The 14,310-nt window shown below is 42.9% G+C and overlaps 1 protein-coding gene across 2 annotated transcripts in view; it reads left to right on the forward strand.

The window, feature by feature from the left end:
• slc8a3 (solute carrier family 8 member 3) overlaps positions 1-14,310 on the forward strand; it is a 58,017-nt gene that overhangs the window by 15,279 nt on the left and 28,428 nt on the right. For both annotated transcript variants that reach the window (XM_035531389.1, XM_027005779.2), the window contains exon 2: positions 1,455-3,319. In XM_035531389.1, the coding sequence (XP_035387282.1) occupies positions 1,542-3,319 (1,778 nt within the window). In that variant the 5' untranslated portion in view covers positions 1,455-1,541. The remainder of the gene's footprint in view (positions 1-1,454; positions 3,320-14,310) is intronic.

Raw genomic sequence — 14,310 nt, forward strand, 5'->3', positions numbered from 1 at the left:
GCTGTGCATTACTACAATGTGTAGGGATCTTAAGCTGCTCAGTCCTGGGAACCCATTTCACGAAGCCCCTGACAGTGCTTCCAGTGGCAGCTGGAAAATTATTAGTGAGTGATACTTGTGAGTCCTACATGCTTCAGTACTCAGTGACCCCACTCTGAGAGTTGACATGGTCTAATGCTAAACACTTTAAATTCACAGTCGCACTTATGACACTACCATGTTTAAAGTCACTGAGCTCTTCATTATAACCCATTCTACTGCCAGTGTTTACCTATGCATGCCATTATTTAACACCTTTTAGCAATGGGTGTGGCAGAAAGTCCTGAATGTACTTATTTGGAGGGCTGCCCACATACCTTTGGCCATACAGTGTAGCCCAGCTCAGTAATTATCTTGGTAGCACAGGCATGTCAAACTCCAGTCCTGAAGGAACATACCTGTTTCAGATTATCAACAATTTACCAAGTCCTTCTCTGGGGAATATGGTGTACCATCAGACATCAACATCAAGCCAGGAGACCCGCTGCGGACTTAGAGCTGTGATTTGTGGCATTAGCCAAAATGCTAACAGTGGAGTCCCCTTTTGCCTGATGGCTGTAAAGCATTAAAGGACCGACTCAGGCAAACCTTGTTAACAGTGAAGTGTGCAAGAAACGAAGTAAGAAAATTAGCATGGAAGCTAGGGTTAGTTGATAACAGGATTATTAGAGTATATGCTTTCTACGAGCCCTCTGAGAATCCTGTTTGGCAGTCTCCTCTTCCTGATTCAAGCTTAGGAAATGCACAATGAGACACAGGATTGAACGCGCATGTGTGTGTGTGGCTATGTGTTAATGTCTTAATTTTATAGCTTCCCTCTGGAGCAGAAGTTGAATTGGCTATGCATTTCTTTTCCATTTGTCTCTCTTTCACGCACCACCCCCCCCCCCCCCCTACACACACACACTTACTCTGCTCCTGCTATGGGTGGGTTTTTTGTCAGCGTGTTGTTTTGTACATTGCTTACTCTGCCAGCACTGACTCTTGCTGAGTGAGGGTTTAGGGGTTTCATTGGTCACTATTCCCCCATCCCTCCTGCAGTACTTTTATAGAGGATCGATTACGTTACATTGTTCTTTACACACTTTAAAGATGTATACTTTTATATATAGATATAAAGATATTCCTTAACCATAAAAAATCCGATAATGGTTTCTCCTGAGGCACATGGGTACTCACATCATACATCCTGCTGCTGGGAGGAAATGCAGGACTGTTCCTCTAGGTCAAGCACTTTGAAACCAGGACATTGTGTCCTGTAGTAGTTTGACACTGTGTACTGTTTATTTTTGTACCACAGATTTGAAACTTAGTTACTTCATTCAAAGTCAAATTTACAAGGCCTCATTTGACGAAAACAAATTTACAGTAAATGTTTTATATGGTTTGACTTACATCCACTTATCACTTTGCAGGTGGTGAGTGTGGAACCAAAGAAAGCCTAGTGCTGGATCTCAGAAGGACCATTAGAGAAGACGGACATTTAGGACAACGTAGGGTGCATGGAGCGCTCAACGACGACAAAGCCAGGGACATTTGTCTGCCTCTGGTTGGGCCTGCTCTCCGTGGCAGCGACCTTCCTCTGTGCGGAAGCGCGAGCCACACCAAGCTCAACATCTCCCGGCAACATCACTTGCACAGAGGTGCCATCAAAATGCAAACCTGGCATCATCCTTCCCATCTGGTACCCTGAAGACCCGTCCATGGGCGACAAAATTGCACGTGTCATCGTCTACTTCGTTGCCATGATCTACATGTTCCTCGGCGTGTCCATCATTGCCGACCGATTCATGGCGGCGATCGAAGTCATCACTTCACAGGAGAAGGAGATCATCATCAAGCGTCCCAATGGAGAAACAACGACCACCACCATCCGCGTATGGAACGAAACCGTGTCCAACCTCACGCTGATGGCGCTGGGCTCCTCCGCACCAGAAATCCTCCTCTCTGTCATCGAGGTATGCGGCCACGAGTTCCACGCTGGCGAGCTCGGGCCCTCCACCATCGTGGGCAGCGCAGCCTTCAACATGTTCGTGATCATCGGCCTGTGCGTGTCTGTCATCCCAGAGGGCGAAGTGCGCAGGGTGAAGCACCTGCGTGTATTCTTCGTCACGGCTGCATGGAGTGTGTTCGCCTACATCTGGCTCTACATGATCCTGGCTGTGTTCTCACCCAACGTGGTGCAAGTGTGGGAGGGGCTACTCACGCTCGCTTTCTTCCCTGTTTGCGTGGTCCTGGCCTGGGTGGCTGACCGTCGGCTCCTCTTCTACAAATTCATCCACAAGAAGTACCGCATGGACAAGCATCGCGTGATCATCGAGACAGAAGGAGAGCGCTCCAAGGACATCGAGATGGATGGCAAGATGGTGAACTCGCATTTTGTAGACGGTAACGCTGCCAGCAATCTAATAGGTCTGATGGACGGAAAAGAAGTGGACGAGTCTCGTCGTGACATGATCCGGATACTGAAGGACCTGAAACAGAAGCACCCGGAGAAGGAGCTGGACCAGCTGGTGGAAATGGCCAACTACTATGCCCTGTCGCACCAGCAGAAGAGCCGCGCCTTCTACCGAATCCAGGCCACCCGCATGATGACAGGGGCAGGCAACATCCTGAAGAAGCATGTCGCCGACCAGGCCAAGAGGAGCACAAGCATACAGGAGATCCATGTTGAGGAGCCGGAGGACTTTGTCACGCGGATCGCCTTTGAGCCGGCCACATACCAGTGCCTGGAGAACTGTGGCGCCGTCCTGCTGACCATCGTGCGCAAGGGTGGCGACATTGCCAAGACGATCTACGTGGACTATAAGACAGAGGATGGTTCAGCGAATGCTGGAGCAGACTATGAATTCACCGAAGGCACGATGGTGTTCAAACCTGGCGAGATCATCAAGGAGATCACGATCGGCATCATTGACGATGACATCTTTGAGGAGGACGAGCACTTTTTCGTGCGTCTGAGCAACGTGCGCATGCTGGAGGTAGAGGACGAGGTGCTGTCGGCCAACAGCCTGCCGTACCCAAAGGCGGTTCTTGGCTTTCCTGCCCTTGCTACAGTCACCATCCTGGACGACGACCATGCGGGCATATTCACATTTGAGAGCGAGTCCATGCACGTGAGCGAGAGTGTGGGTGTGATGGAGGTGAAGGTGCTACGTACGTCTGGAGCGAGGGGAGCCGTCATCGTCCCGTACCGCACCGTGGAGGGCCTCGCCAAGGGAATTGGAGAAGACTTCGAAGACACCTACGGAGAGCTGGAGTTCAAAAACGATGAAACCTGGTAAGGACTTAATATCCTGCACACTGTTCTGCAGTGGGGTTTGTGGTAAGATGAAGGCACAGATTTGGATAGAGTTTCAAGTATTTCTGTCAGTTGAACTGGCCTTTGCTCTGTGAGATTAGCTTTGCTAATAGAATAAGCTAGAAAAACCTTTAATCGTTCAATGACATTCTGTTTTTTTCCTAACTTGGCTTTAAGAGCTTTGATGCGACTGGGTGACTGGATATGTGTCTATATACAGTGCACCATATCTGCCAGGCTAGCTGTTCTTGGAAAATTTGGAGTGTGTGTGTGTGTGTGTGTGTGTGTGTGTGTGTGTGTGTGTGTGTGTGTGTGTGTGTGTGTGTTTGTGTGTGTGTGAGTGTGGCTGGGAGTGTATGGTTACATTACAGTAAATAGACACTGCAGTTTTTGTTATTATACATATGGCCAAATTCCTGTTGAGTACTTGCTTGCTTACTTTTGCATGACTCTTTGTGGCCAGTTTTCTTGCAGCAAGTCTATAGGTAAGACATGGGCTGGTGGTATGAATGGTTGAATGGGGGGGGGGGGGGTGCATTTTTTAAATGTGTATAGGGCTTCGTGTAAAAAATGGCACCTGCCGATTCCCTGGGTATGTCACCTGGCAACTAAAGGTCAACACCACAGGTCAAAGTAAGTGGAGTTAGAATAGGTTAAAGGGTTAGGGTATCATCTAAAGTGTGATGATGGGAGAAAGAGGAGCGTAACCCCCAGGGTAGGTGCAGTAATATCATAGTCATAATCTCCTTAGCATTGCATTCATGAGAGATTGATGACAGGGGGGGAACAGGGGGGTAGCGAGAAGATGGAGAGAGAGAGAGAGAGAGAGAGAGAGAGAGAGAGAGAGAGAGAGAGAGAGAGAGAGAGGTTCAAAGTGAGCCTTGATTCAATAACTAGTTCTGTGTGGTGAATCATTACATAGACAATGTGAACTTGAGCACTGGAAAGGTCCGTAATACAAGGGACATTGGGACAGTTGACGGCTCAGTTACATCCGTCAGACAGCACTTGTTATTTTAAAGTTGTAAATAATGTAATGACTATGTTGGAGCTAATATTAACTAGCTACAGTAGTTAGCCATGTACATACACGGGGTGCATAATTATTAGGCAAGCTGTATTTTTGAGGATTCATTTTATTATTGAACAACTACAGTGCCATCAGTCAATCCAAAATGTTAATAAACCTCAAACCTGTACATTTAAGAAAGTAAAAGTGAGCTTTTGGCTTTTTTAGGAGAATATTTATGTGTGCATAATTATTGAGCAACTATTTATTAGTGTGCAGAATTATTATGCAACTAAAGGAAAAACAGACATTTTCCTATCTCACTTGTTTATTATTTTCATCTGTTAAAGTGTGAATAATAAATCAACAACCAACTCAATTTACAAATAAACATTTGACATTAAACAAACAAACAAATAAATCCATGAATAAAACCAGTGACCAATATAGTCACCCTTCTTTTCAATAACAGTCATAAGCCTTCCATTCCTGGAGTCTGTCAGTTTCTTAATCTGGTGAAGATCAACTTTTTGTGCAGCAGCAACCACAGCCTCCCAGACACTGTTCAGAGCGCTGTTCTGTTTTCCTTCACCGTCAATCTCCCGTTTAAGAAAGGCCCAGAAGTTCTCAATAGGGTTTAGGTCGAGTGAGGAAGGGGGCCGTGTCATTATTCTTTTTCATCTTTAAGGCCTTTACTGGCTAGCCATGCACTGGAGTACTTTGATGCATGCGATGGAGCATTGTCCTGCATAAAAATCATGATCTTCTTGAAAGATGCAGACTTTTTCCTGTACCACTACTTGAAGAAAGTGTCTTCTAAAAACTGGCAGTAGATTTGGGAGTTGATCTTAAGTCCATGTTCAACCTGAAAAGGTCCATCTAGCTCATCTTTAATATCAGCCTATAGCAGTACCCCACCTCCACCTTGCTGGCGTGTGAATAGATGTGGAGCTCTGTGCCCGTTACTGATCCAGCCACAGGCACATCCATCTGGTCCGTCAAGAGTCACACTCATCGGATCAGTCCATAAAACCTTTGAAAAATCTGTCTTCAGATATTTCTTGGCCTAGTCTTGACGTTTCACTTTAAGTGTCTTGTTCAGTGGTGGTCGGGTTTCAGCCATTCTTACCTTGGCCATGTGTCTGAGTACTGAACATGTTGTACTTCTGGGAACTCCAGGTAGGTTGTAGTTCAGGAATATGACAGCACTGGAGGATAACGGGCTCCTAGTCGCTTCACGTTTGATTCTTCTCAAATCTTTGGCAGTTAATTTGCATCTTTTTTTCTCAACACGTTTCTTGTGACCCTGTTGACTATTTGCAACAAAACGTTTGATGGTTCTGTGATCACACACCAATATCATAGCAATTTTAAGAGCGCTCCATCCCTCTGAAAGCTTTTTTTTTTTTTTTTTAACAATTTTTGACTTTTCAGAGTCAAATCTCTCTTTTGGCCCATTTTTCCTGAGGAAAAGAAGCTGCCTGATAATTATGCACACCTTGATATAGGGTGCTGATCTCCTTAGGCCACAACCTCCCTCATTACACAAATATACATCACCTGATATGCTTAAATCCAATAAACATTCAAGTGTATACAGCTTGGAGTTGTAAAATATGCATAAAAATGATGATATGTTCAAAATACTCTCTTGCCTAATAATTATGCACACAGTGTAGCTAGGCAATGGTTACACTGGCAGATATAATTTTAAAGAAAGACTGGCATTTGGTAAGGAAGCTTGGCTATGTAGCTAAGAAAGCGTAGCGGTAAATAAACCACATTTGAAAACTTTCAGAAACTTGGAGATGGGACATATTTTGTGGCTAGTTGATGCACTCTGTTTTGTACAATGTAGTTTGTTTCCAGTTCCAGGGCACTGACATGATTCTGACAATTAGACACCTTATAGAATGACAGATTCCCTGGCCATCTCACTGATTGCTGAAAGAGAGAGCTGTTTGAGGCACACACCAAGGAGAGAGGGAAGGATGGAGATACTGTGTAAGGAAATCGGACATTGCTGGACATGTTTGTGCTCTACAGAGGGAGTTGATAAAATCTGCTGATTAGTGGGGTTTATTTATTAGGGGTTGAAGACAGAGGTAATTGTTCTGTGAGTGTAAATGAGATGAATACGAACTGCCCTTTTTTTTTTTTTTTTTCAAACTGGTCTTTAATGTACACAGTGTAACCCCCAGAGGAACAGCTGTGTAATATTAACACTTAGGAAGCATCTAAGCACTTTGATCATGCTTAAGTAGAGCATGTTTCTTCATAAGAGCACGCACGCACACACACACGAACACACACACACACACACACGCACACACACCCAAACTCAGATATAGATTTGCCAGTGCTTGCACCCACGCATGCAACACACATGCACGCACGCACACACACATATAGCTTGTCGGCATCAGGGAAAAGATGCATGGCACTGTCAGGTGGTAATGAAAGATGATGGTCTAAAGATTCCATAACATATGTAAGAGGCTAATTAATCAGGTTCATTCATGTGCAGTAGTACACCCAGAACCCACACAGCCAATGAAGGAGAATGATAACCGAGTAACAAGGAAAGGGTAAAAGAGAGACAAAGAGCAAAAGAAGAGAGAGAGAGAGAGAGAAAGAGAGAGTGATAGAGATGGAAAGAGAGACAGAGAGAGAGAGAGAGATTCTCCTATGGTCCAGAAATACTGCTGGTGATTAATAGTGTAGTCAGGTTGTTTACCATGTATGAGCCCTCAAACACCACAAGAAACTGCAATGCATGAGTAACTGTGTCTGTGCGTGTGTGTGTGTGTGAGAGAGAGAGAGAGAGAGAGAGAGAGAGAGAGAGAGAGAGAGAGAGAGAGAGAGAGAGAGAGAGAGAGGTAAAAAGGGTTATGCATTGGATTAGAACCAAACTGAAACAACACATTTGTTAGCTATAATTTCAAAGACAATTAAATTACTTGAGTTTCAAGTTTCACAATCATTAGTTCATGTTTATTCTATCCGTGGATTTCTCATCCTTGGCCAAATACTTAAGAGACTATCTGAGTGTGGACGCTTGCCTCTGAGCTGGCGCATGTGTGTTTGTTTATGTGTGTGTGTTTGTGTGTGTGTGAATTCTTAGCCATTGGAGCTTAAATATCTGCACCCTGAATTAATGAGCATCTCCTGCACCATCCTCATCTGCATTGTACAGGCTACAAATAAACAGGGCCACTGTTTAACTTCCCTGCGTTTATAACCTATGTTCCCGGTGTATAGAGTGGAACCCTGGAAAAACAGCTGTGAACAGCTTCAGAAACAACTAGCTCCTCCCCCTTTGTGTGTGTAGCGTAGTGTTTAACAGCACTCATATTTGAAATGTGAGTTAATGAATATTACATTCAGCTGGCCAGGGAGGAGAGATTTTGAACTTTATGATTCTCCCACACACATATACGTACACACGTGTGAATATGCACAATGTGCACGTGCACACACACACACACACACACACACACACACACACACCTGCGACTGAAAAGAAGGAGGTTCTGAAATGTCACACTGAGCCAGAGCAGCAGAGATGAGTGACAGAGCAGTGTGCATGATATCTGTTTTACCACTTAGAAGCTTCAACCTATCAGAAGCACGGAGTTAATTTCATCTTAATTTTATTAATCCTTAATCCAAAATCACGCTGCTTCCTCATGTAGATAACCTGGGTGCTATTCTCAGTTTTAGCCAGGGCTCTTATCATGCTGAAGCCATTCACCTGCACTGTGCACCGCAAAATGTTCCAGCATAGGCAGTGTGGAGCAGGCAGCACAGGGTGCTGGTAACACCAAGGTCAAGGGTTCAAGTCCACAAGAGCAAATTTACTGTTGTGCTATTAAATGAGTGTAGTTTTGGATGAGAATAACTGACAATGCTGAAAATGCAATGAAACACAGCCTTGCATTTCAGTCTCATGCAGAGCAGTAAGTGATGGACAAAGGATGCTTGTTTTGGGATTTTTGTCTGGACAAGCAGAGACTGCAGTGACACCACCACCTTGTCCATTGGCGTCTACAGCACGGTGAATCAGATTTGTTCGGTTTCAGTCTGCTTCCTTTCCGCAGGTCCAACCAAATCAATACGGAGAGGTTCAAAGACACTGAAAAGGTTGGTCATGTGCTGGATTCTGCATAAGGTCATGAGGTCATGTGCTGTCTGAGCGGAGCTTTGCAGAAGACCTTGGTGATCACTATGGCAACAAAACAAAAGAATGGCTTAAAAAAGATCTCGAGTGGAGGTGGCGAACTGCAAAACTGAGCAACTGCTGAAATAAGAGTTAATGTTTCACATCTCCTTTCCATCTTCCTTCAAATGTTGCTGGAGATGTATTGAGATTTATGGTTCCATTAGAAATGACAATCAGTATGCTTAAAATGGCTATGTCATGTAATGGAGATATGTCATAAAAAGCATCATCACAATCGAACTTTATATTGCATGGTGCTTGTAATCTTGTGGACTGGCCTGGAATGTAGCTGTCTTCACTGATAACGCACCTACTACAAATGCAACCTCAGCGCAGTATTATAGGAGCACTGAGGATTAGCCTGGGAGAGATCTGCTCTCTGTATTTACACCGATGAGGCTCAAACCCACAGGAGTTTCCCCAGAGCTGGAACGCCACCACACACCCCCGCCATCCCACCTGTGTGCAAACAATGTCTGCAGTGTCTGTGTGCATGTCTCACATCTACATTACACCTACATAAAGATGGAAATTGAAATGGTTGTTTCAAGAGATAACAGACCACAAAATATTTAACAGGACAGGAAGGTTTCAACTAACAACTAACTTGTTTTTGCTTGAATTCTACATTCTACATATCTGTAGTTTTAAGGCCAGCCTGTCTGCCATATTCACGGCTGTCTGTTATGAGGTTTCTGCGGGTATTTTGCAGGTATAGCAGTCCAAGCAGTCCTTTATAAGTTCTTCCAGAGTTTCCTTTTTGACTGCTGGTGCTTTTCTCACTAAGCAGTCAAGAACACCTTACAGGAGCTGAAGTAGTGACAAATGAAAAAGTTGAGGGGACCAGACCATTTTCTGTACTATAACTTGTTGTTCCTTCCTGTTTAAATTGTTGTAATCAAGTTTGAAAGTTTGTATCCCAAAAACATTCACACAGAAACTTAGCATTGAAGAAGTTAGCTAACACAAACTGCATGAGCAGATGAGTAACCATCAACTGTACACCTGCGGTGTATTTCTAATACATTAACATTTGTGATGAGGAAGGTCGCCTGTGTACGTGTGTTATGGATGCATACCCAACCTTTTTGAATTCATCACGATGTTACAATTACTAGGCTACACGATCTACTATGTTACAATTACTAGGCTACAATTACGTCTGCTACAAATCTGTTCCCCATTTAAGAAAAAAAGGGAAAAGGTTAGATTGTTCTACCTTTATGCTAGCACGGATAAGCAACTAGCGTTTCATAATCATGGCAGGCTACAAGGTGCTCCGCTATCATAGTAGGTTAAATCTGTAGGTCATCTTACTATTGAATCGTTACCGCGTTCCTTTTAAATAAAAAACTGACTGCTTTGCTAACTGCTTTAACGTGCCCCCTTTTGTAATAGCTTTCAATGTCAAAACTCAGACTATAAAACGTAACGTTTTTAATTGCCGTTTTTCGTTTCCTTGTCTACGACGACTCTAGCATATGGGTACGTTCACATTACCAACCTAACGTGATTCAACTTCAATTATTTGAATTATTACATTTATGCTTCGTGACAGAAATCTGATTTTTTTACCTTTTCAAATACGTTTTGAGTCACTTTCGTATGTGGCCCTAGATCGGATTTTATACTTTATTCGGTCAAATCCTAACATGTGGCTTTTTGCCCATGCGTGCGCTTATTGCGGTTGCAGTAAATCAATACCGGCAGCGCGGCGGAACCGTGTACACGGTATTATTTTTTCATCTAAAACAAAAACAATGAACGAAGTCTGTTATTTGAAATGTGGTTTCTTGCGATATGAATTGAATGTGAGAAATGAGCACATAATCATGTTCGCCATAACAAAAGTTGGACCAAAAGGTTTGTTTTCTACTTCTGCATCCAAAACAAAACAAACAAAAAAGAAAAATCGTCTGTCACTTCAGATTTGGTTTATTGAGGCTTGAAATGAATATGAGAAATTAGCTTGCAATCAAATATTTTAAATGAAACCTAGGAACCGAGCGCACATCTAAAATAGGCAATAAGACAATATATTTCAAAAAGGCTGGGTGTGCGCACTTAAAGTGGTCAACAGCACAACACGTTTAAAAAGGACAAGATGCTTTTAGATTTGCGCTTATCTCAGTCTGTTTGACTACGGTGGCGATTACAAAGACGTTATTAGATGGATTGTGGAGCTCCACATGCAGACATTTCCGAAGCTGTTATTTCACCTGGAGCAGCTATATCGCGCTGTCCGATCGCCTAAAGCAGCATGACTCCGTGACGACGCTCTGTGAGCCCGGGGGTTTGTTCCCGAGGTTTCCACATCTTTATGGAGACTTTAGAAGCATTCCACTACTGATTGTTATTGTAAGAAACTTCGCGAAGGTTGTGGGATTACATCTTATTATAGTTACAGCACATAATGGACGATTTCCCCCCCTATAGAATAATATTTTAAATGTTTAAGTAAGTAAATAAATGTAGCGATTCTTGTCCAGGGCTGCGAATTGTAAAATTGTTTCGGTGTTTCCAACAAATATAGCTATAACTTTCACACCGATTACCAAAGTGAAAAATTTGCAAACCTAAAGAAAAGATTCCACAATCAGATGTGACTAGTTCATACCTCCAATTTTAAATAGGACTATGAAATTTGAATGTTTCAGAGTCCAGTAATTTGTTCCCTTGCGATCAATTGGCGAGCAGGCAAGGAATATTTTTTTTGTCTGTTATGTAACAGTTCTGTCAATGTTAAGGCGAAACGTTCTTAAAATAGCGTTACTGGTACATTCTATAACAATTACGTGGGCTTGTTTGAACGTTGAAACTTTCTATGTTCTACGTTATGGGAACGTAACGTAATGGAGTGTACTAGAGTTGCCAAAACTAAGCGTTTTGAAGCATTCAAGCTTTCCTTAAAATATAATATTTAGGCCTAATACTGTAAGTTAAAATTTAAGATAAGCCGTAACTTTTTTCTAACCAGTTACGCATCTGGACATTGCATAAAAGACATATTCTCCAGGATTAGGAGAAGTATGCTTTTTTTCCACATTGACTTGCCAAGCGACAGAGGTAGCCCCGTTAAAACTGTGCAGACAAGACAGAAGAAGCTGTCCACTCGAAAAAGTGCTGTCACCTCAGAAGATAAGATGTAAAGAGTAAAATATGGTTTCTGATATTTCACAACGTTTACCTCATATTACAGCACATAAGGCAGCCTTTAGAGGGTTATATGAAAGTATAACAATATATTCAATGATATTTATTTCAATTTAACATTTGATAAACTAGTTAACTAGTTAGCTATACCCCAAAGGTCAGAACTCTCCTCAAAGTCTGTATCCAACACATTGACAATTGACCCCCCACCAGCCAAATTTTCACAGTTCAGGAGCATGAGTTGAGGTGGGTACTCGGAGCGTTAAACTTGATGAAAGCTGCCAGCCCTGATGCTGTCACAGGCAGGCTGATGAAAGATTGTTCAGACCAGCATGTTGGCTTCTTCACAAAGATCTTAACCTGTCCCTTTCTAGATCCACCATCCCACTGCGTCTGAAGTCTGTCACAATCATTCCAAGGCCTATGATTGTGCTTTCACTGGCTGCTGTCCAGTGACACGCCGATCATTATAAAGTGTTTCGGGAGGCTTGTCTGGCAGCACATCAAAGATAGCCTCCCATCTACCTTTGACCCACATCAATTTGCATACAGACCAATTAGAAGAGGCCACGGTTACTGCTCTACACAGAGCACCGATCCACCTTGAACACCAGCTATGTAAAGATGTTTTTTATAGACTTAGCTTCAATATGGTCATCCTGGACAGACTGGCCACTGAACCTCTGACAGACCCTTCACAGCTTCTACCCCAGGGCCATAAGAGAATTTCTCAGAAAAAAATAAAATAAATAATGAGGAATGTCAGAATTAGACAAAAAAAACTGGTCTATTAACGCAGATGTCCGGGGCTCTGCGTCTTCCGGTACGATATACCTATCTACTCTCAGCATTCAATAACACCATGGGAGCGAGCTGGTATATCCCCTAAATAAATATATCTTAAATAACAATACCGATCATGGCAATATGCTAGTCAACAATTAAAGGTGTTTGCTGTTCTACTGTACACTCTGGCTCATATACTCTTCTAAAAGTGTAAATCATAATAAATAAAAGCTTAGAAGCCAACAAATATATAAATGAAGGTAAATCTTTCATTTTAAATTTGTTTTATCCAATGTCCTGAGATTATTAGAAATGTTTGCGTTCTTTTGGTGGCAGTGGTAGCTCAGTGGGTAAGGTACTTGCCTTGTAATTGGAAGGTTGCTGGTTTACTGCCAAGTTGCCACTGTTGGGCCCCTGAGCAAGGCCCTTAACCCTCAATTGCTCAAGTTGTACTCAGTCATAATTGTAAGTCGCTTTGGATAAAATGATAAATGTTGTGGTGTATTAAAGTCTTGATTCTTTAGTATAAATATTTGACCAACAGGCAGACTTTGTTGGTGGGCCGATCGACCATGTTGGTCTTGTCTTTAGAAGTACACTTCTGACACGTCCTTGTGAATCGACTCTTGTGATATGATTCCATTTCTGTTTTACTTGTAAGAGAAGTAGGTATCCTTTTACCCATCCAGTCCAAATGAGTTCAGAAACATACTGCATTTGTTTCCATTCATGTTTAGAGTGAAGGTATTCCTTTTGGAAAGCCCCTGGTGGAATGCCGTTCTACTTGGGATTACTTGAAACCGTAGTCAGCGGGCAGATGTTCAGTATGGCTTCTACTTCTCACATGACAGTGTCCAAGCTTTAATCATCAAGTGTTTGCTGTTTTGTGATTGACAGAAAGATTTGCGTAACTGGATGAATTAGACTTTCCCACACTACACCATAACATGGGTCTGATGGGGTGTTAAGTGTTCATTTGGCTCCATGGAGCACAATCTATCCATTTCTTGAACCTCTGTTTAAAGTCTTTGTGATCGTTGTACCAATACCTATGATTACTTTCCCTCTCATCCCCAGACAGTAGTTATTGTAATGTTTGGAAAGGTAATCATGAGGTTTTCAAACGTGCTCATGTGACACTTCACACAAATTATCATATGCTTCCAGAAGTGGTTTTATTGTATTTCTTTTGCTTGTTTCTCTCACACACTGTATGCTTCATTTGTTTGACACATTCAGTTACAGATATGTCCTCAGCTTTTGGCCTCCTCTGGTACAATACACCTATCAACTCCTGGCATGCAGTAAAGCCATCAAGACGTACTGGAATATACCCTATACAACAATACCGATCATAGATATGCTATTCAACATGCTAGTCAATAAATAAAGGCGTTTGCTGTTCTACACTCTGTTGGTAGCTGGGCAGGTCAACAGCTATCTTTTTCTTGGGCACCCATGGCATATTGGCCATATTGGATACAGTCGCTCTCATTTTAATAGGACATTATATACCTGTGTACAACTGTAGACAGAGCACCACTGACTGGATGCCAGATAGGTGGTAGACCACTCTCAACACACCAAAGAGGTTGCACCAGTAATGGCACAGTAGTGAGTGTTGTGCTGGCCTGAGTGTGTCAGGTAACAGCAGCATTGCTGGAGTTTTTCCCACGTGCCCTGTGACACTGTTGAGCTGAGAGTGGTCCAGAATCCAAAAATATCCAGCCAAGGGTGCTGTTAGTGATCTGTTGCCATGAACAGTTTGTGTTACGTGTCCTTCAGCTGTTCATTGAGGGT

Source organism: Electrophorus electricus, chromosome 11 (genome assembly GCF_013358815.1).
Source record: "Electrophorus electricus isolate fEleEle1 chromosome 11, fEleEle1.pri, whole genome shotgun sequence".
In the NCBI taxonomy this organism is placed as follows: Eukaryota; Metazoa; Chordata; class Actinopteri; order Gymnotiformes; family Gymnotidae; genus Electrophorus; species Electrophorus electricus.